Below are 19,412 nucleotides of genomic sequence, written 5' to 3'. Positions count from 1 at the left end.
CTTCTGTGCCTCCTAAGGCCCCCTATCTGCACAACCTCTGTTAGTTATCTTCTCCCTCCTCCATCCCCTGGCCCCACTGGCTCCTCCTCTCCTCCCTCCTCGTGTGGCCCTTCACACACACAATTTCACACACTTCATGTCTATGTTACACACACACACACACACACACACACACACACACACACACACACACACACTCATCTATGGACATAGATTATCCCTGGCCCATCTTAGCTGGCCTGAACCAAGAGAGTATCTTCCTTCAGTCTCCCCAAGCCCTAGGGGTACATACTGGCTGACTGGCCCCAGGAAAGCCTAAAACAAGGATCAAAATGTCTTCATTTCACCTCAGGATCCTATGTCATCCAAGGCAGGGGGTGGCCTCACTGTAATGTATCTACACAGTATTTGTCTTGGGATATGAAAACCAGTAAGGTGACATGAAGAAAACATGTCACCTCCAACTGTCACTCAAGTCCCCACTGTTTCCCACACTGTGACACCCCCCATGACCTTCTGCTTTGCACGTCAGCCTACCAGTAGCTTTGATAGGCACTAACACACAACTATGCCATCTGATGATGCCCATCCAGTACAAGCTTTGAGCTCACAAGAGCTGGGTAGGGCCAGAACACTGCCCTGACCAGCTCTACATGACCTGATGGAAGCAGATGTTTTACTCTGCTAGGAAGCAGGCTGTGGCTTTGCTCCCCTGACTGTCCTGGAAGTGTGAAAAAGAGATGTGAGTGTATAGGCTTGGTAAATCCCAGAGCACACTGTGGTAGGCTGCCCCCCCCCAATCTTTTCCAGTTGCTCTGGGCAGTGCTTTTCCTGAGTTCATGTTGTTACCCACTAAGGGGAATAGCCATCATTTCTCAGTCACAGAACAGACCAGAACAAAAGCATCCAGAGTAGAACAGAGGGCATCTTTGCTTTTCTTGCCTCACTACTGTGCCCTGACCTTCTAGTTCAGACATATGTGGTTCTGTCATTGCATAAAATTATTCCTTCTGGAGCTGTAATTCTTAAAAAGTAGAAATACATGTTATACCAGTTGAGGGCACAGATCCGGATTCCAAAGTGCCTAGTTTCAAATCCTAGCTCCACCACGCTACTGGGTAACTCTAGTCAGCCACTCAGCATCTCTGAGCCTCCATTATGATTTGTAAGATGAGGATAAATACTAGCACCTACCTCGTAAAGTTGTTTTAAGGATTAAATAATTAATCTATGCTAAGCACTTAGGTCTGAGCCTGATACACACCAAGGGCACAGATAGATGTGGATTGTTGTTGTTGTGCTGTTGCTGTTGTGGGTGTATTGACAGCTTTGATGGGGTGTACTCACTCACCTTCCCAAACCACTTATGTTCAATTACCAGTAATATGGCCTTGCTTGAAAGAGCAGTGGGAGATCTGATTAAGATAATACAAGGATAATACTTAATGTAGCAGCCGGTCCATGGAAAGTGCTTAATTATTGTTGAGTGCACTATTGTCCTACCATATGGGCCTGTCCCAGGAGATGAAAGGACTATGGCCTAAGTGTCCATCTCCTTCCCGGTCCAGCCCAACTGCTTCAGGAAAGGCCCGCTCATGGACCCTCATCTGGGCCAATACTTAGGCAGCAACTCTAAGAGAAAAAAATGCTCAGATGATCTGAAACTTCATTAATTGGAAAATAAGTCAAAAATTTGTATTTTTCATTTGGTCTTAGAAAAGCATCAGAGATCATTGACCACACAACCAATAAAAATGCAGAGTTGTAGATGCCTGTCCCAAATGATACATCCACAACAGCCTCCGCCCCTAAGACTCAGGGATCCTGGGGAAGAGGAGACAGGAAGATTGGAAGAGCCAGAGGAATAGGAAGTTTGCTGGAAGATTGTGTCGCCTAGAAATGTCAGAAGCTACATAAAGTCTCACTAGCTTGGATGCCTAAACATGAGCGGAAGAAAGAAGACACCAACAGGTGTCTAATTAGGTATGCTAATGTAGACAGAAGTCTGGCAAGGCCTCGACCCTAGGCGAAGAATTACAGGCAACTAAGGAAAGCTGACAGTGGAGTGAATAACCTTTCCTGGGGAAGGGCCTCCAGTTGATTATCCAGTACCAAATGGCCATCCCTGAAAACATACATGTGAGTAACATTATATGGACTGAGGCGGTCTTATTTATACATTCAGGGATGTATATGTGTATTTATACACATATATGTACAACAACAATTAAAGAAAAAGAGGTTGTGAATTTGAAAGAGGTCAAGGGGGTGCATGGGAGGGTTTGGAGGAAAGAAAGAGAAGGAGAAACGATGGAGCTACATTGCCTCAAAAAATGAAATATTATTTAAGAAAAAGAAATCCTTGGTCATAAATTAAACAACATCCAGCTTGTGTGCCTTGTTTTTTCATCTAATCCTCAAACCTCCCGATGGGGTGGTAGCCAGAGATCCCATGGGTCTGTTGGGGGATGCCTTTGGAAATCTGTCCTAACACAACGGAACTGCAGAGGAAGCAAGAGCAGGCTGGCTGGAAGCTGGGGTTGAGGAAAAGCTTCCTGGGGGAAGAACACACAGCCATCCTGCCGAAAGAAGGGGCGTTAACTCTTTTACTTCAGGAAGCCTTGTATCAAAGCAAACCCCTTCTGGACCGGCCACCCTGCATGCGGGGACACGGGGGACCCACGTGGTATGGTTTCTTCTTCCAGCCCATGTGGTCAGGTAGGCCTTGTGGTGACAAGACAATCAGGCCATTTTCATCTTATGGAGTCCTTACTCAAAGCTCACTTCAGTCCTCCCCGCTTCCGGGGAAAGTATAACGCGTGCGACAGAGCATCAAGGTGGAAGCTGGCAAAGACGAGATGTGTCTCACAGATGGGGCATCTGGGGACCCTGGGGTTGATATGTCCTGTCAGGTAGCCCCTGAACATGTGCTGACTGGAAAGGGGAGACTACACAGACAGAAGCTCCACCTCTGCAGCTCTCTCACATCAAGGAAAACAGAGCCACCATGGTGAGGAAAGCCAGACGGTGCGGAGGAATGCCTGACTGTGGTGTCCTTCTAGGAGGGAAAAGGGGGCCCCTTGGGAAGGGCAAGAATGGGCTTTCACAAGGCAGAAACCTGGAGGAGTCGGAGAATGGGTAGCAGGGAGACAGAGCCGAGGATGGAAGCCCAGGAAGGCTGAGGGTCCTTGAAAGAAGGGTCATGAAGTGCTATGATTTCATGATGAGAGAGGGACAGAGTCGGAGACAGAGAGATTCGAGACAGAGATGGATAGAGGCAACAGAGACAGAAAGAGAGAAAGACCCTCGTCCAGCAGAGGCCAAGGCCAAGGAAGCAGGCCAGTGTCATCCTTGAGACACTAGTGGGAGTTTAGACTGGAGTAGCTCGTGGGCTCTACATCTGGAAGACACCTAAGCATCGCCTACTGGGTGTGTCCTTCCCACCTATAAGCAGAAAGAGAAGCCAAGGCCAGTAAGGCTTCCAAGTTGTGTGAAGGAGGATATTTACACACTAACAGGACTCTTGAGTGAGAGAACTGACTTCAGGTCTAGCCTATACATATGTGAGGCAAGTTGGGGGGCATTCTACATCAGAACCCCACTTCTCATCCTGCTCACGCCCAGGACACTGGCTAAGCATCCATCAGAATGGAACAAAGGGAGTATCTTTGGCCAGAGGGTCAGAAGAATAGGATGCCCAACCCTTGGAGCTCAGCCTGCTGAGCCTCGCTCCCTAATCCCTGCATCTGCCTGCATCCCTCATCACCTGACATCTGGGCTGACGTTGCCCCTCTGCAGACTGGTCCAGACCCTGACCTCAAGCTGTACCTTTCCAGCACAGCAGCTGCTTCCTCATCGTTATCATCCTCCTCCTCCTCCTCCTAATCTTCCTCCTCCTCCTTCTCCTCCTCCTCCTAATCTTCATCATCCTCCTTCTCCTCCTCCTCATCATCATCTTCATCATCCTCATCCTTCTCGTCCTCCTTTTTCTCATTCTCATCCTCCTCATTTTCATCCTCTTCATCATTATCATCATCCCTCCTCTCTTCCTCCCCCTTCCTCGCCTCCTCTTCCTTCTCCCCTCAATCATTTCTGCTGAAGTGTTTCCATTGTCCTCTGGATCTTCACTCACTTGTCCTCCACCCTTCTCCACTTCCTCCTATCTCTCTGGCCTCTCCTTCTTCCCAGCTGCACCCCGCCAGCTTCCTTCCCTTCTGCTAGTGGCTCCCACACAGCTCCTTCTCCCCATAAAAAATCCCCTCCCGTTCCTACCCCTCCTCCCACCCCCAACCTGGCTCACACCCCATCTACTCTGCCCCAGGCTTTCTGAATGCTCACCTTCACTGGCTGGCTCTCTTTGGCCAAGAACACATTTCTCTTACGTCACTCCTTCAAACCTCAGCATCACTCCTTCCCACCCCACCCCCAGGAATGGCCACTTCCTGGTCTGTTTCGTGTGACCCCACCCCATTTGACCACAAAGCTTTGTACAACTGGCCACCAAGCTTTGATGGCCCCATTACTCAGTACTTAATGTGTAGCTGGTACTCACTGTATTCATTCAACAGACATTTATTGAGCACCTACTATGTGCCAAGCCCTTGAAATGTGTCCACAAACAAAATCTTTGTATGTAGTAATGTGTTTCAGGATGTGCCTCACTATTTGTGATCTGTGCATGTGTCCAGCTTTGCTCTTAAAGCCAGAGGCTCACAAGAGCAAAGATGAGGTCCCCTCCATCCTCCAGCCCATAACCCTGAGAGCAATGTGGGAAGAAGGCCTTGAAGAGGGTGTTGAGGAGGAGGGAATTGAACATGTATGTTAGGTGCTCCATGCAAACACATCTGCAGTGTGCTGCTGATGGTGAGCAGATGGGTGTGCAAGGAGCCAAACTCATTCTCTCCAACAGGGTCTGGTGCATCAGCCTCTGGGGTCAGCTGTCTCTGACTCTCACCTGGAACAAGTATCTTCTTCACCTTCCCTGGTCTCAGTATTTCAGAACACTAGCCTCAGAGGAGACGGCATTACATAAGGTGATGGGCCTCTGGTACAGTGGCTCAGGAGGCAAGAGCAAGGAGTCTGCACCACAACCACCCATAACCCATCCACAACTCCATCCACTCCACTTCCAAGGGCTCTGACATCCTCTTCTGATCTCCACGGGCATCAGACGTGAACACGGTGCACAGACATATGTGCAGGTAGAACACTCACACACATAAAATAAAAACTGTAGAAAAGAACCATGCAAAAGCCAGCAAGATAAGAGTAGGTAAGAGTGCCTGCCACTGGGGCTGATGACCTGTCAGTCCCCAGGATTCATATGGTGGGAGAAGTGAAGTGATTCCCACAAGCTGCTGTCTGTCCTCCATGTGCACACTGTAGTGTACACACACACACACACACACACACACACACACACACACACACACACACAGAGTAAATAAATGTAATAAAATTTTTAATTACACAAGTTCATGTGCATTGACCTGCTGGAATATACCTTGTACGAAATAAGGTTAGCATCAGGAGAGATTCTTTTCAAAGTTGGGAGAGTATTGAGAAAATTCACCCTATAAAGGCTGATGTCCAGCTACAACTGCATCAGAGGATGGGAAGGGATGTCCCCAGCATCTCTCTTCCATGTATGGACACTAGACCGTGAGCCTACCTAGGCAGAGAGGGGGCTAGATGGGGTCTTTTCATACAGTGAACACACACCAAGTGAGCCCAACACAGGACAGCTACAGGAGGCAACACAGAGCAGAAGCCAGACATGAAAGAACACATACGATGTGAATCTATGTATGAAAAATTTAAAGCCTGGGAAATGGACAAATAGGCCACTGGTTTTAGAACCACCGGCTCTAAAAACTGTAAAGAGAAACAAGGAATAAATGGTTATAAGACCCAGGTAATGGATCGCCTGGGCCAGGGGGCAGAAGGCATAATCTCTGAAGGAGTCACAGACTATAGGCGCTCATAGGGACTCCTGCTCACATGTTTTACTTCTTACTGTAGTGTTAGTGTCTGTTGGTGTAGTTCACAGTAAAAATGGTTTTAACTTCTGTAGTTGCGGTGTACCGACTTGACGCTATCAGAGCCGAACAGCATGGTTCAGTCAACCTCTTTTCCTTCCTTCTCCCTCTCTCTTACCCTTCTCACCTCCCCCTTTTAGTTTTTCAGCTTTTCTCTGGAAGTAAACAGGCTAAATGTCCTATTAGGTGTTCAAAAATTAGCAGTGATTAATAGCCCCTGAAGTCCAATGACATGGTGTCATAGCTGAGTTCCTTTGTATCTTGTTCCAATTGCTTCTTGGGGCTTGGAAATTGCTTAGCAAGAGCTAGGCATTCCTAATGGCTCATGCTGGCGCACAGTGTTTTAATGGGGAGCTCCCCTGCCAGGAACGGCCTCCTGGCAAGTGCTGCTTGGCTCAGCACTTGCTCCAGGGACACCTGGCCAGCTGGTTGGCTGGGGCCACTGCTGTGGGCAGTGCCCAGGATGGTTGCGAAGAGTTTCCAACATGTTAGCCCAGCTCTCAGAACACATGAAGTGCCCTCAGGTGCCACACCCATCTGCGGGACCAGATCCCTGGCACAGCCTGTGACCCCCACAACATCTGTCCCGTCAGTGTCTGGACGCTCTGCACAGATGTGGGAGCCCTGCCCTGAGGTTTCCTCCTTCCTACCCTCTCACCAAGCCCACCCTTGCTCCTAGCCTGGGCTCAGAGTCTTCCATCATACCATGCCACTGTGCTGTCCTCTGGACTGTCCCGGGTGGTTTCTCTAGGGTATTATTGGAGGAGAAGTGGCTGGTGGACAAGTAGAACCCAGTAATGAACCAAAATAACTGCGATTTGCCCAGAGAATGCAAAATAGCTAAAACTGTTGTTTCCCATGGCCTCTCAGTGCTCACATCCATGAAGCCACCTCTCAGCCACATGCCGGCCCCAGGCTGCCCTGGGAGAACACACACCACCAGCCCCTCCCACTCAGCCTGTCCCAGTCACCAACTCTGCCATCTTCCTTGTACTGTCTAAGTTCACAGATATCTACCCCCGCCAGCATTCTCCACCTTCTGGAACTTTCTCAGAGACTAGTAAATCAGAAGGTTGGTTTTCTCAAAGGCTTAGCACCTCCTAAACCCATCGCTTGACAGCTAGGAGACTTTGGGCAAATTATTCAGCCTCTCTGAGCCTCCATTTTCCCTTCTGTAGAAAAAGAGGATTGGTGCATCCCTCAGATAGCTGATGTAATAACTGAAGATTGATTCTTGCTTGTATTGATGAACACAGTAGATGACCCATGCAAAGGAATGCACACTTATCAAAGTAAGGTGTGCATACCCACTCCCTACAGAGTCCTCACTCCTTGAAAAGGAGAAATGTTCTCAAACCATCCAACTTGAAATCCACAATCTGACCTATTGTGCCTCCTGGTCTGAGGCAGTAGGAACCCAGAACTCACCATGAAGTATTCTGCCCCAAATGTTGACTTGATAGTGCCAAGCCTCTAGCCCAGCACTATCTCAAAGAGTGATGGATGTTCCTCATCTGTGCTGGGCGACAAATAGGCACCACTCACAAGTAGGTAGTGAGGGCTCGAATGTCCACAACAAACCAGAGAGCAAGAGAGTCAACGGACTGAGACTTCAGCTGCCACAATACCCAGGATGTCCCACGTGGAGCAGTCGGTCCAAAGCTCTGACATCCCATACAGAGGGCACAGGGTGAGAGTGACATGTTAAATTGTTAAAACCTGCTTTAAAACAATCCTAGGACAGCTGGGGAAACAGAATACCGAACAGAGTCTAGTGCTTTTCTGGATTTGTTGTTGATTTTCTTGGGTGTGAAAAGGGCACTGCTCGTATTTTTAAGAAATGTATGTTGAAGGGGGTGGGGTGTCACTCAGGGATAGAGCACTTGCTAGCACACTCAAGACCCTGGGTTTAATTCAGGTGGGGATGCTGAAGCACCTAAGGACTGTGCGTCGGACTTTCTGGAAACTCCAGTCAGGTTTCAGAGGACTAAACAGACAGATACTTAGCCTTGCACTGGGTGCTACCACTTCAGGAAGAGCACTTCTCAGAGGACACAGCACGGAGGGAAAAGATCCCACTCTGATTGGAGCAGCTGAAGTCCGGACCAAAGCCTCTGGAGGTTGGGTGTTGATTCCCCAGTCTTGCTGGAGTGCCTGTCGTCCCCCCACACACACTCACTGAAGGCGCAAGGGCAACTGCGCCCCATTCCTGGCTCTCCTGTATGCATGGGTCTTTCCTGCCCTCCCTGATGCTGCAGAGTGCGCATGCCCCACCTCAGGCACTTTGAAGATGCAACCAGCTGAGTGCCCCAGGCACAGGCTGGCGTGCTTTACAAAGAGGAGGGTGCGGGCCACTCCACCATTAAAGCACGTTCTAGAGAGGCTTGGACAGGGCTAACCGCCCAAGCCCATAAAGTCCAATTGCCTCAGCCACGTTCTTAGCCAAACCCCTGAGAATCTGCCATAAATAGGACCCAGGCATCTGGATTAGCACATTGGAGTTTCCGTCAGGACTCCACAGCTCCCATTCAGAACTCTGCAGTCCATCTTCAAAAGCACAATGACCTGCGGATCAGGATTCTGTGGCCAAGCCTTCAGCTGCGCCTCAGCCTGCGGGCCCCGGCCTGGCCGCTGCTGCATCTCCGCAGCTCCCTACCGCGGCATCTCCTGCTACCGCGGACTCTCAGGGGGCTTCGGCAGCCACAGCGTCTGCGGGGCCTTCCGCTCCGGCTCCTGTGGACGCAGCTTCGGATACCGCTCTGGAGGCGTCTGCGGGCCCACACCCCCCTGCATCACCACAGTCTCTGTCAATGAGAGCCTGCTCACGCCCCTCAACCTGGAGATCGACCCCAATGCTCAGTGTGTGAAGCATGAGGAGAAGGAACAGATCAAGTGTCTCAACAGCAAGTTTGCCGCCTTCATCGACAAGGTGGGTGTCCTGGACCAGCCCCTTCCTGGAGCCCACCATAGGCATGGCCGAGGCTGAACACTGAGGGGCACAGGAGGCAGAAAGACCTCATATTGAACTCCTGGTCTCAAGGGAGAGGTGTGTCCAGATGGGCACACTAAGAACCCACAGGGATCTTCTGCCAGTCCTGAGAAGTAGGGCTGGTGGCCAGGCTGCCCTGGACACAAGCTGACTGCAGGGAGGTCCAGGGGACTGCAGCGTGGGGCTCTGGGCAGCCCAAAGAGGAAGGTTGCCCTGGAGCTGGGATGTGGACTGCTGGGGGAGGGGCAGAGGCCAGCCTAGTTAGCTCCCCCAAAGGGCCTGTGACACTGTCTCCCTGGCTCCATGCCAGTCCCTCATCCTGGGATGCGATTGTGGGTGCTCTGCTTGTGGGGGCTCCTGCCTCCCTAGCTTCAGAGGAGAGTACCAAGCCCAGCACGGGACACCGAAGTGGCCACCTGCATCTGTGAGTGTGGGCACTGCCCCGGTCTCTTGTGCTCTCCCCAAGTGAGAAAGCTGAGGCAGGGCCACGATAAGGGAATGGAGAGCTGGGCTCCTTCCCAGAGCCCCTCCACCTCCTCTCCACCATCACCCCAGATCTGCCCCTGAACCCCTTCTCACTCCCATGGCAGGTGCGCTTCCTGGAGCAGCAGAACAAGCTGCTGGAGACCAAGTGGCAGTTCTACCAGAACCGCAAGTGCTGTGAGAGCAACGTGGAGCCGCTGTTCGAGGGCTACATCGAGACCCTGAGGAGGGAGGCTGAGTGTGTGGAGGCTGACAGCGGGAGGCTGGCTGCTGAGCTCAACCACGCCCAGGAGGCCATGGAGGGCTACAAGAAGAGGTGAGGACAGTGTATGGGGAGCTGACACCGGATTTCACCTAGATGGAAATCAAGGCACAGGAAGTGACAGGAAAGTGTGTGGCCCCAGGGCTATGGCATTGCTGGATCCTGCCATCTCCGGAATTTCTGTCTAGACAGTCACCTGAAGGGGACCTGGTGCCTTTGGTCAGACTCTATCTAACTCAGCTGGAAACTGTCTAGCACTCTGCCCCACTCCCCTCTGGGGGAGGACACTCACTCTACCTGCTCCATCTGACTTTTGGCCTCTGTACTGTGGCGGCCAAGTAAATGCAGCCTAGCGCATTGGGGGGGGGGGGCAGGCCCCAGGCCCCGAATGTCCCACGGCCTTAGGTTCTCAGTCCTGGCTCTCTGGGTCTTTCAGCAGCTAGGCTAGAACTGGCATGTATGTGAGGGAAGGCTAGGACTATGTGCCCAAGAATACATGATGTTCACTTTGAGGCTGAGCCTTCATTCATCTCCTAAGGGGATCTTAAAGCAGGGCTGGCCATGTGGGGTTCAGAGACCCCCTTCTCCGCCTGACCTCTCCTCTCTTTATGTCAGGTACGAGGAGGAAGTTTCTCTGAGAGCCACAGCCGAGAATGAGTTTGTAGCTCTGAAGAAGGCAAGTAGCAGGGTGTGGGAGGCAGGGTAACATGGATACCGGAGGGACACGCTGTTTGGGGAGAGAGTAACTGGTGCTAATTTAAGGGAGCAAGGGTATGAACCCTTTCATGTAGGATGGGAAATTCCCTGAGAAGCTACTCAATGAATGCCGTGTCAAGTCTGGGACATAGGGCAAATTACCTGGAATGTCTAGTGGCCCTGCTACAGTGGATGGTTACACTGACCTCTGCCGCCTTTCCTGCTTTAAAGGCTGTAGTCTGTGACTTGTGTCCGAGGGAACCACTGGGCTTTGTTCTGCCACTGAGCAACTGTGTGGTCTATCTCCCACTCCACAAGTCAGGACCATGATGCCAGGACTCAACCAAGTGTACAAGGAATGATGGAAGAGAGACAGGGACCATTGTTGGGGGCAGGACAGGCTCCAATGGCAGAGCTGGAACCCATCTGGGAGGCTTGCTGGAGCAGTACAGAATCACTTGGAGCCAAGGCTAAGAGGCAGGGAGAGTCTGCAAAGCATGAGAGTCTCCACAGAGAGGCGCTGCCATGTGCATGCTGGGAAGGGAAGCAGAGATGGGGTGCACATAGAAACACTGGGACCCTTCTTCCCTAAGCTGCATGGGATGGATGAGAAAACAGGCTCACACACCCCTCTTTCCTAGGATGTGGACTGTGCCTACCTGCGCAAGTCAGACCAGGAGGCCAATGCGGAGGCACTGACCCAGGAAATCGACTTCCTGAGGAGACTGTATGAGGAGGTGAGGGCAGCAGCCAGGTGGAAGCCTGGCAAGTAGACTGAAGACAGTCATTCCAGGGCTGTGAAGTCCTGTGTGGACCAGGGGAGGTCTGAGAGGCTTGCACAGGTATGTGGGGATAGACTGAATTTTCAACAAGCTTTTGACTGCTGTTCCCTTCTCCTGCAGGAGACTCGAATCCTCCATGCCCACATCTCAGACACCTCTGTCATCGTCAAGATGGACAACAGCCGGGACCTGAACATGGACTGCATCGTGGCTGAGATCAAGGCTCAGTATGATGACATTGCCACCCGCAGCCGGGCAGAGGCCGAGTCCTGGTACCGCACCAAGGTGAGTTGGTCACAGCACCTGTCCTTAGACACTACAGTGGGAAGGACTCCAGGATCTATCAGAAGAGGTTTCATGCACCCCAAGGATCGCAAGAAGATGGCAGACAGCTCTCAGGTGGAGGAGGCAGCCCTGGCTGAGCACTGTGCTGCTGTGCATCTTGCACATCTTGCACACTCAGTGGTGGTGTGCCCACTGGGTTGATGTTGCATCCTGTGTCTCATGGGCGTCTCTGCTTCCCTCATCCCCAGTGTGAGGAGATGAAGGCCACAGTGATCCGTCACGGTGAGACCCTGCGTCGCACCAGGGAGGAGATCAATGAGCTGAACCGCATCATCCAGAGGTTGACAGCTGAGATTGAGAACGCCAAGTGCCAGGTATGTAGGGGTCAGCTGTGCTGAGACCAGGGAGTCTGGGTGCCTACTCAGTGCCATAGGGCCAGCATGTGCCCTGCTTGATCTTACCATTTAGTATACTTCCTGTGCATGTGAACAGAATCCTGACCACGGTCACTCTGATTGATCCACATCTATAAGAAAAAGTTCTTATTTGAGGGTGAAGGATGTTTCCCAGCTAGTAGCAGACTAGATACATGCAGGTAATATATAGAGCAACCCAGGGACCATAAGTGATTTCATTCTCTTCTGTGTCCCCAGAACACCAAGCTGGAGGCCGCAGTGACCCAGTCTGAGCAGCAGGGAGAGGCTGCCCTCACCGATGCCCGCTGCAAGCTGGCTGAGCTGGAGGCTGCCCTGCAGAAGGCCAAGCAGGACATGGCCTGCCTGCTCAAGGAGTACCAGGAGGTGATGAACTCCAAGCTGGGGCTGGACATCGAGATCGCCACCTACAGGCGCCTGCTGGAGGGCGAGGAGCACAGGTGAGTCCCTTTTAGAGCCCACTAGGTTTCCTAGTGGCTGTACCCAGCAGGACTGCATAAGAGGTTGATTGGACTGTGGACCTGGGCACCAGGTGACTGTAACTAGCAAGGGGGAGGTCTATCGCTCCACCCCTTGGCATTGTTATAAATCGACCTTTGGAATAATGGTCTGGGCTGGTGGATAAGGATCCAGGCCCACTCATGTCTATCCTGTGTTTTCTCTCTGTTTTCTCTCTCCCTTCTCTTCTTCTAAGTCTCTTATTCCTCGTTCCTCAAGAGTTCCTGCGGTATATAAGTGTGGGGGCTGGTCCCCAACAAGTCCCTCTCAGAGGAACCGAACCCCATTTTGCCTTTGGCCGGACTGGCTTGACCAATAGCTGGATTCTGGGGATAAAATCTTTCACTGGTCCCTTGGAGGCTGTGTTCATAGTGGGCCATATTTTGATTGTCTTTTGTGGGCAAATTCTGACATGTGGAGCACAGTTTGGGGGCCTGTGTTTGCTACTATGTTGGGCTTCATCAATTCTTCTCTTGTCTTCCCTCAGACTGTGTGAAGGTGTAGGAGCTGTGAATGTCTGTAAGTATTGGGGGTGGGGGGGGCTTCACCCCCAGGGACAGCAGGCAGTGTTTCTGAAAGGAATGATTTAGATGGGTATTGCATGCACAGTAGCAGGATTTGGGGTCATGCAAAAAGACCACGGTCTTTGGGTCTAGATAGAACCCGAGTGCTTCACCGGAAGTGGGTGGGTCTGGCTTTTAATCCCAGGAGTTAAGGGATGGGGATGGGGTCCTTAGGAAATCAGGCGGCTCTCTGGGTTACTGCCTCTCCCCGTATCGTATCCTTGCTCAGATCCTCGCTCAGATCCTTTCTTCCCGGACCCGCAGGTGTCAGCAGCTCCCGCGGAGGGGTCGTGTGTGGGGACCTGTGCGTGTCAGGTTCGCGTCCAGTGACCGGCAGCGTCTGCAGCGCCCCCTGCAGCGGGAACTTGGCGGTGAGCACAGGCCTGTGTGCGCCCTGCGGCTCTGCTGTGTCCTGTGGCCGTAAATGTTAGGAGCCGCGTTCACCGGGCTTGGCTTTTCTCCCTCTGAGCTGTCTCTGGCTGCCCAGTACTGGGACCTGAAACAAGGCGTTCAGCAACTTGCTCGCTTTGAAGCGACCCCCTCACTCTCGGCCCCTCTGGTCTCCCTGGATGAGCCCGCTGCTCTCAGAAGTGAATACTGGGATGGGCTTCTAGAAGTCCCTTTGGAGCCGCAGGGTGGGGGTCTGGACGGTGGGGCGAGGAGAGAGCACTTACCCTGCTTACCTGGGAGCTAGCTGCTAGAGCCGCAGCTCTGCCTCTTCCTCTCTAATCTCTGTCTTGATCTGTTTCCAATAAATTAATGTAGTCAACCCTGAGCTTTGTCTGTGTCTCTGTTAGTCCTCTGAGGAGTCAGGGTTCCTGTCTCCAGCGTCACATGGGGAAAGCAGGGCTTCCAGGACAGTCTTGTCCCTGGACTCCCATCCGTCTTAGACCTGGCTGAGACAAGTTTTCCCCACACCACCTTAAAAGTACATCTCCCAAGATGGAGAAAGACAGCCGTCAGAGATGAGCAAAGGCTGGGGCAGGGGCTGTCCCTTAGTTGAGGGGTGCGACTGCCATGAGTCCTGCGTTTGCTGCTTGTGTTCATTTCCTGTAACCGCCACTACCTCCCAGAAAACAGCCAGAGCACCTTTGTAAATGACGGGCAATAAGCATCACATTCCCCAGTGCCTGAAGCTTGGGAAAACATCACTCACTGTCTGATGGAGAAGACTCACACCCGAGTAATTTACTGGACCCCTAAAGGCATGAATATACGAATGTGATGTAAAGCTTCAAAAAATGCCTTTGATTTGGCTGTCTTTTCTTAATGGAGTCCCGCTGGGGTTTGGAGCCCTGCCAGAGCTGCTGCCTTGCCTCAAACACAGCAAAGAGCACACAGCAGCAGCAATCCAGGCTGCTCGGTCTCTTCCCAGCTGGGTAAAGTGGGCTGCTTGCTTGCTCTCTCTGTGCCTGTTTACACAAGGCTAAGACAGGGATGACAACCCCCCACCCCCAACTCAGGTTCCATGGGAGAGTAAATCAGTTTCACAAATGTACAATAACCAGGCAGGAGCAACCACTATCTGCATTAATTAGTATTGCTCTTTTATTTTAGTAAAATGTCTCCAGGGATCAGAACTACCACCAGCCTCTTATTACACGCATATTCATGAACAGAAGTCACAAGCATGGAAAGAAATGTCCATATCCTACAACTAGGGGCTGGAACAGCAAGGTTGTCCTATGACTTTAAGGCTTGTCCATGGACATACATGTTTACAGCAGAACGCATCTCAAAACTTCTACTCCCAGGCTCAGAAGATGTTGCAGAGATGGAAGCCCCCACAATGAAGACTATTGAGAGAGCAGGAGAGAGTGGCCTGAACAAAGGCTTTGTCAGAGGTAGGGTCAAGCCAATGCCAGCCATCTCTGATAGACAGAGCCCCAGAGAGTTCCCAGAGTGTATGATTCTTCTTTACAGCCCTCTGTCCTAGGGTATCATATAACTAAGAAGTAGAGCCTATATCCAGATTCTAGCCCTGAAGCCCCAGCCCAGACCCAGCCCAGACTGCCACAGCCACAGCCACAGCCCAGCCCAGCCACGGCCATGGCCATAACTAGAAGAGCAGCCACAGCCACAGCCACAGCCACAGCCCAGCTCAGCCACGGACACAGCCCTCTAGGACCCTTCTGTTCAGAAGCTCATATCAAGCTCCAGTCTTGACCGGCCACTTCTTGCCCCCTTCCTGTCAACCTCGCTGCTCTCACCAGCCAGACTGGGCCTTGACGGACCACTGGGTGGCTCTTCTGTCACTCCTTCATCTGGCTGAGCTCCAATCCTCTCTTTCCTCTGTTCCAGCTACACAACCTTCACATCCTCCAAGCTTCAGGGATTTGTGAGTGCAGTATGTTTGTGAACATCCTACACCTGACGGTTAATCTAGATTGTCAACTTAATTGGTTCTGGGGTCAACTAAGAAACCTGTTCCTGAGCAGATCTATGAGGGTGTCTCCTGGAAAGACTGACTGAGGGGGAAGACCCACACCCAGAGTGGGCAGCACGTTATGGCCCAGCTATAAAGAGGTCTGAGAGGAAGATGACGCTGCTTTGGTCTGCCTGTCTTTGCTCCTTGTTGGTGAGGACATCTATTCTGCTGTTTGCAGTGATACCGGCAGCCTTCATTTCTTCAGCCTTGCATCCTGGGCTGAGACCAATGAGTCTGAGACGTCATCGGTGCCAGGCGGGGGCAGCTGGGAGATGTGCAGCCTCATAGATCCCACAGCTGCGTGGTCTTCAGCTTCCCTGGTGTGTAGCCAGCCATTGCTGGACTTCATACTGCGTAAGCCATTCCTCCCCTTTGTAATATGCATGCATTCTGTGGGCCCCGCTCCCCTAGAGAGCCCTGATTACTATACCGTGTGTGTGTGTGTGTGTGTGTGTGTGTGTGTGTGTGTGTGTGTGTGTGTGTGCTGTTTAGGCAGGTGTCACAGGAGGACGCGGAGTCAACTCAGAGTGGTGATAGCCGCATGCCGCCACGCAGCATTCTGGGAAGGGTTCCTCTGGAAATGCTGTCTTTGATGTTCCAGCCCCTGGGTTTGTCTGCCTGTCCCTGCCTGCTGTTGATCTAACTGCAGCCGAGCAAAGGCAGCTGCCTTGGGCTTTGCACCACTTTTGTGAAAGGGATTCTAAATGCTCCCGAAGGGCTGTGCATGCAGATTGGAACAGAGTGTGCACTTGGCACACACAAGGCCCCGGGTTCAATCTCCAGCACTGTGGTAAACACATATTTAAATGACTTCGAGGGATTATGTAAGATAGGACGTGCTAATAGTGTGGGGGGGGACACAAAATATTCCTGCATAGGTCAACTTAGAGCATAAAGTCTCAATCTGTCCACAGCTACTTATATGGTTGGGCCCTAAAGACAGGTGACTGAGACAGTCACTGTCCTCATGGAGTTCAAATAGAGATATGAACCCAGGTCAGCTTCCGGAACATCTGAGTGCTATGAACTGTGAGGCAGGGATGTAGTGGGTCCGAGGAGCCAACAGAAGGCCATCTTTATGGATGCACCTCTTGGCGTGGGTATGGGCATTCCCAAGGGATCTTCCCCTTGGGGCCTGATATCCTGACAAGTCTGTGTGAACAGAGTACAGTTTATTGAGGCGGAGAAAGGAAAGGAGAGACCTAAGCACTGTGTGTGTGTGTGTGTGTGTGTGTGTGTGTGTGTGTGTGTGTATTGTGGCTTTTAAACTTATTGTAACTTATTGTCAAAGGATGTAATTTACAATCAGGCTCAAAAATTAAAGTATAAAAAAATAAGTAAAGATTAAATTTTAAGAAAAAACATATGCGCTGGTTTATTTATCCTAAAGAATTCCTTCTTGTGGGAGCTGGAGAGATGGCCTAGCAATTAAGAACCATTTATTCTTCCATAGAACCTGAGTTCAGTGCACAGCACTCATATCAGAGGCTCACAACCACCTGTAATTCCAGTTCTAGGGAATTTAATGCCCTCTTCTGGCCTCTTCAAGAACCTGCATGCACGTTGCAAATATTCACGCAGGCATACATGTATACACATAAAACTAAAAAATAAATCTTAAAAAAAACTGTAGGGGGGGGGCTCGTGAGATGCATTGTTCAGGTGTAGATTAAGAGATAAATGCCCAGAGTCCAGCTGAAAAGAGGGAAGAGGGATTCTATGAGCAAGGGGTCAAGATCATGATGGGGAAACCTACAGAGACAACCGAACCAAGCTAATAGGAACTCATGAACTTTAGACCAACAGCTGTGGAGCCTGCATGGGACTGGACTAGGCCCTCTGCATAAGAAAGACAGTTGTGTAGCTTGGTCTGCTTGAGGGGCCCCTGGCAGTAGGATCAGGATCTATCCCTGGTGCATGAGCTGGCTTTTTGGAGTGCATTACCTATGGTGGGACACTTGCACAGCCTTGATGCAGGGGAGGGGCTTGGACCTGCCTCAGCTGAATGTACCAGGCTCTGCTGACTCCCCATGGGAGGCCTTACCTTTTCAGAGGAGGGGATGGGGAATGGGATGTCAGGGAGGGATGGGGGTGGCAGGAGGAGGGATGAGAGGGAGATCTGTGGTTGTTATGTAAAATGAATAAAAAATTTCTTAATTAAAAAAAAGAGATAAATGCCCATAAGTTAGATGCAAAGTCAAATGCTCGGTCTTTAACAAATATGACCCATGTGTTGTTATAACACTCATTTCAAATTGCCTCTCAGAAAAAGGGCTCTTTTCTCTTCAAGCTGTCTTCTGTGATTTGGCCAGTGGGTTAAATTCATTCAGCCAGTTACACATGTACACTAAGTCCTAGGATATGGATCTTCCCCCCTTCCCATGACCCTTCATTTCCTGTCTTCCTCTCCTGCCTCACGCTTGTGATGAGACGCAATGACTGAACTGGGGACAACCCTGCTTCCTTCAGAAGTCACCTCAACTCAGAGCGAATGACTCCTCATAAAGCTACCAGGCGGGTCCCCCACCCCATCCCTCACTGGAATGTGGCCCATGGCTTGGGGAACCTCTCAGAGAACAGGTCCCAAACCACAGATATTCCGGTGATTCAAATGACCCTAGCCCTAGCCTAGACCTGACCCCAGGCCCTCAGGATCTCTGGACAGATGCCAGGGAAGTCAAAACATAGGGGTTGGGAAGGAAAAATGTGGGCAGCCAGTCTCCAGGGAGAGGGATGCAGGATGCTACCTGCGTCCCTGAGACGTTCGTCTGCACTTCCTCAAAGGCCCCTCACTGACGCATGCAACTGAAACTGGAGCTCAAACAAAAACAAAAAGCTGCCTTTGAAAAATCAAACTCATTACCTCCCAGCAAAATACAAGGGACATGAAGCTGGACTCTGGAAGCTCACAGAGAGGGCTGCATTCCCAGGGCTCCTTGTGTGGGGAGAGTCAGTAAGAATGAGTATCTGATTAGAGGAGACCAGAGATGACCCACTGCGGCCACCAGCAAGCCAAGTTTCCATCCATTCCTTTTCCATGAGACTGTCATGTTTACCCAAGAAAGGAGCCTTTCGGATACCTGTTCCTCAGGTGCCGCAGCAGCAAAGCAGCAGACACTCTGGCACTTACGCTCCTTAAAAGGCGATGCCGGGCCTCTGGCTAATGACGCACCTGCGCCCCACCCAGAGACGTGGAGAGCAGGAACTATTGTTCCCAAGACACACTGATGATGTAATCCTTTTCGCAACGGGAAAGAATGTGAACTCTCTAAACACTCTGCTCTCCAGCCTTGCTCTGGCCACCCCGCCTTCAGAAAACCTCCCTATCTTCTGTCCTTTGTGAAAACTCAGACCAAACTATCCCTCAGGTTTGGAAATAGAGGTGAGAATGTTTCCCCGTGCCTCAGTGTGCTGCTCCTGGACCACCACCATCATTTCCTAAATTAGAACCCAGGCCTGGGCCACCCGGCATTGTCTATCCTGGCCTTTAGTGTGTATCAGGGCAGCAGAGGGAGAGGGATGGTCTTCCCTGTCCCAGCCTTCTTCACTGCCATTTATTTCTGTACCAGTGTCCCGCCTCCAGAGAGCAGGGCTAGAGTGTCTAACTCACTGTCAAGTCTCCAGGGCTAAGAACTATATGGGATCTTATATCAGCATTCCAGTAGGAGCTGGGTGTTGTGGTGCATGCTTGTAACCCCAGCACTCGGGATGCTGAGGCAGGCGAGTTTTGAGTTCAGTCCTGGGCCATTATAGGAAGTCCCACGCCAGTCTGAGTTGCATAGTGAAACACACACACACACCACACACACACACACACACACCCCGCACGCACGCACGCACGCACGCACACACACACACACACACACACACCACACACACCACACACACACACCACACACACGCACACACACACACCACACACACACACACACACACACACACACACGCACGCAC

General features: G+C 51.3%; 1 protein-coding gene across 1 annotated transcript; it reads left to right on the top strand.

Annotated features, from left to right (window-relative positions):
• The first annotated feature begins 8,534 nt into the window (after positions 1-8,534).
• On the top strand, positions 8,535-13,791 carry LOC102911102 (keratin, type II cuticular Hb1). The gene is made up of 9 exons (XM_042264707.2): positions 8,535-8,967; positions 9,618-9,826; positions 10,388-10,448; positions 11,110-11,205; positions 11,371-11,535; positions 11,784-11,909; positions 12,189-12,409; positions 12,955-12,986; positions 13,295-13,791. Exons 1-9 carry the CDS (start codon positions 8,599-8,601, stop codon positions 13,459-13,461), a joined length of 1,446 nt encoding a protein of 481 aa, XP_042120641.1. The 5' UTR covers positions 8,535-8,598; the 3' UTR covers positions 13,462-13,791.
• Positions 13,792-19,412: the final 5,621 nt, after the last annotated feature.

Source organism: Peromyscus maniculatus, chromosome 20 (genome assembly GCF_049852395.1).
Source record: "Peromyscus maniculatus bairdii isolate BWxNUB_F1_BW_parent chromosome 20, HU_Pman_BW_mat_3.1, whole genome shotgun sequence".
NCBI classification, from domain to species: Eukaryota; Metazoa; Chordata; class Mammalia; order Rodentia; family Cricetidae; genus Peromyscus; species Peromyscus maniculatus.
This window is presented reverse-complemented; position numbering and strand designations above follow the sequence as displayed.

Coding starts and splice junctions, on each gene's coding strand:
- LOC102911102 (XM_042264707.2), top strand. CDS start 8,599: ATGACCTGCGGATCAGGATTCTGTGGCCAAGCCTTCAGCTGCGCCTCA. Junction 8,968..9,617: donor TTGCCGCCTTCATCGACAAG/GTGGGTGTCCTG, acceptor CTCCCATGGCAG/GTGCGCTTCCTGGAGCAGCA. Junction 11,910..12,188: donor TTGAGAACGCCAAGTGCCAG/GTATGTAGGGGT, acceptor CTGTGTCCCCAG/AACACCAAGCTGGAGGCCGC.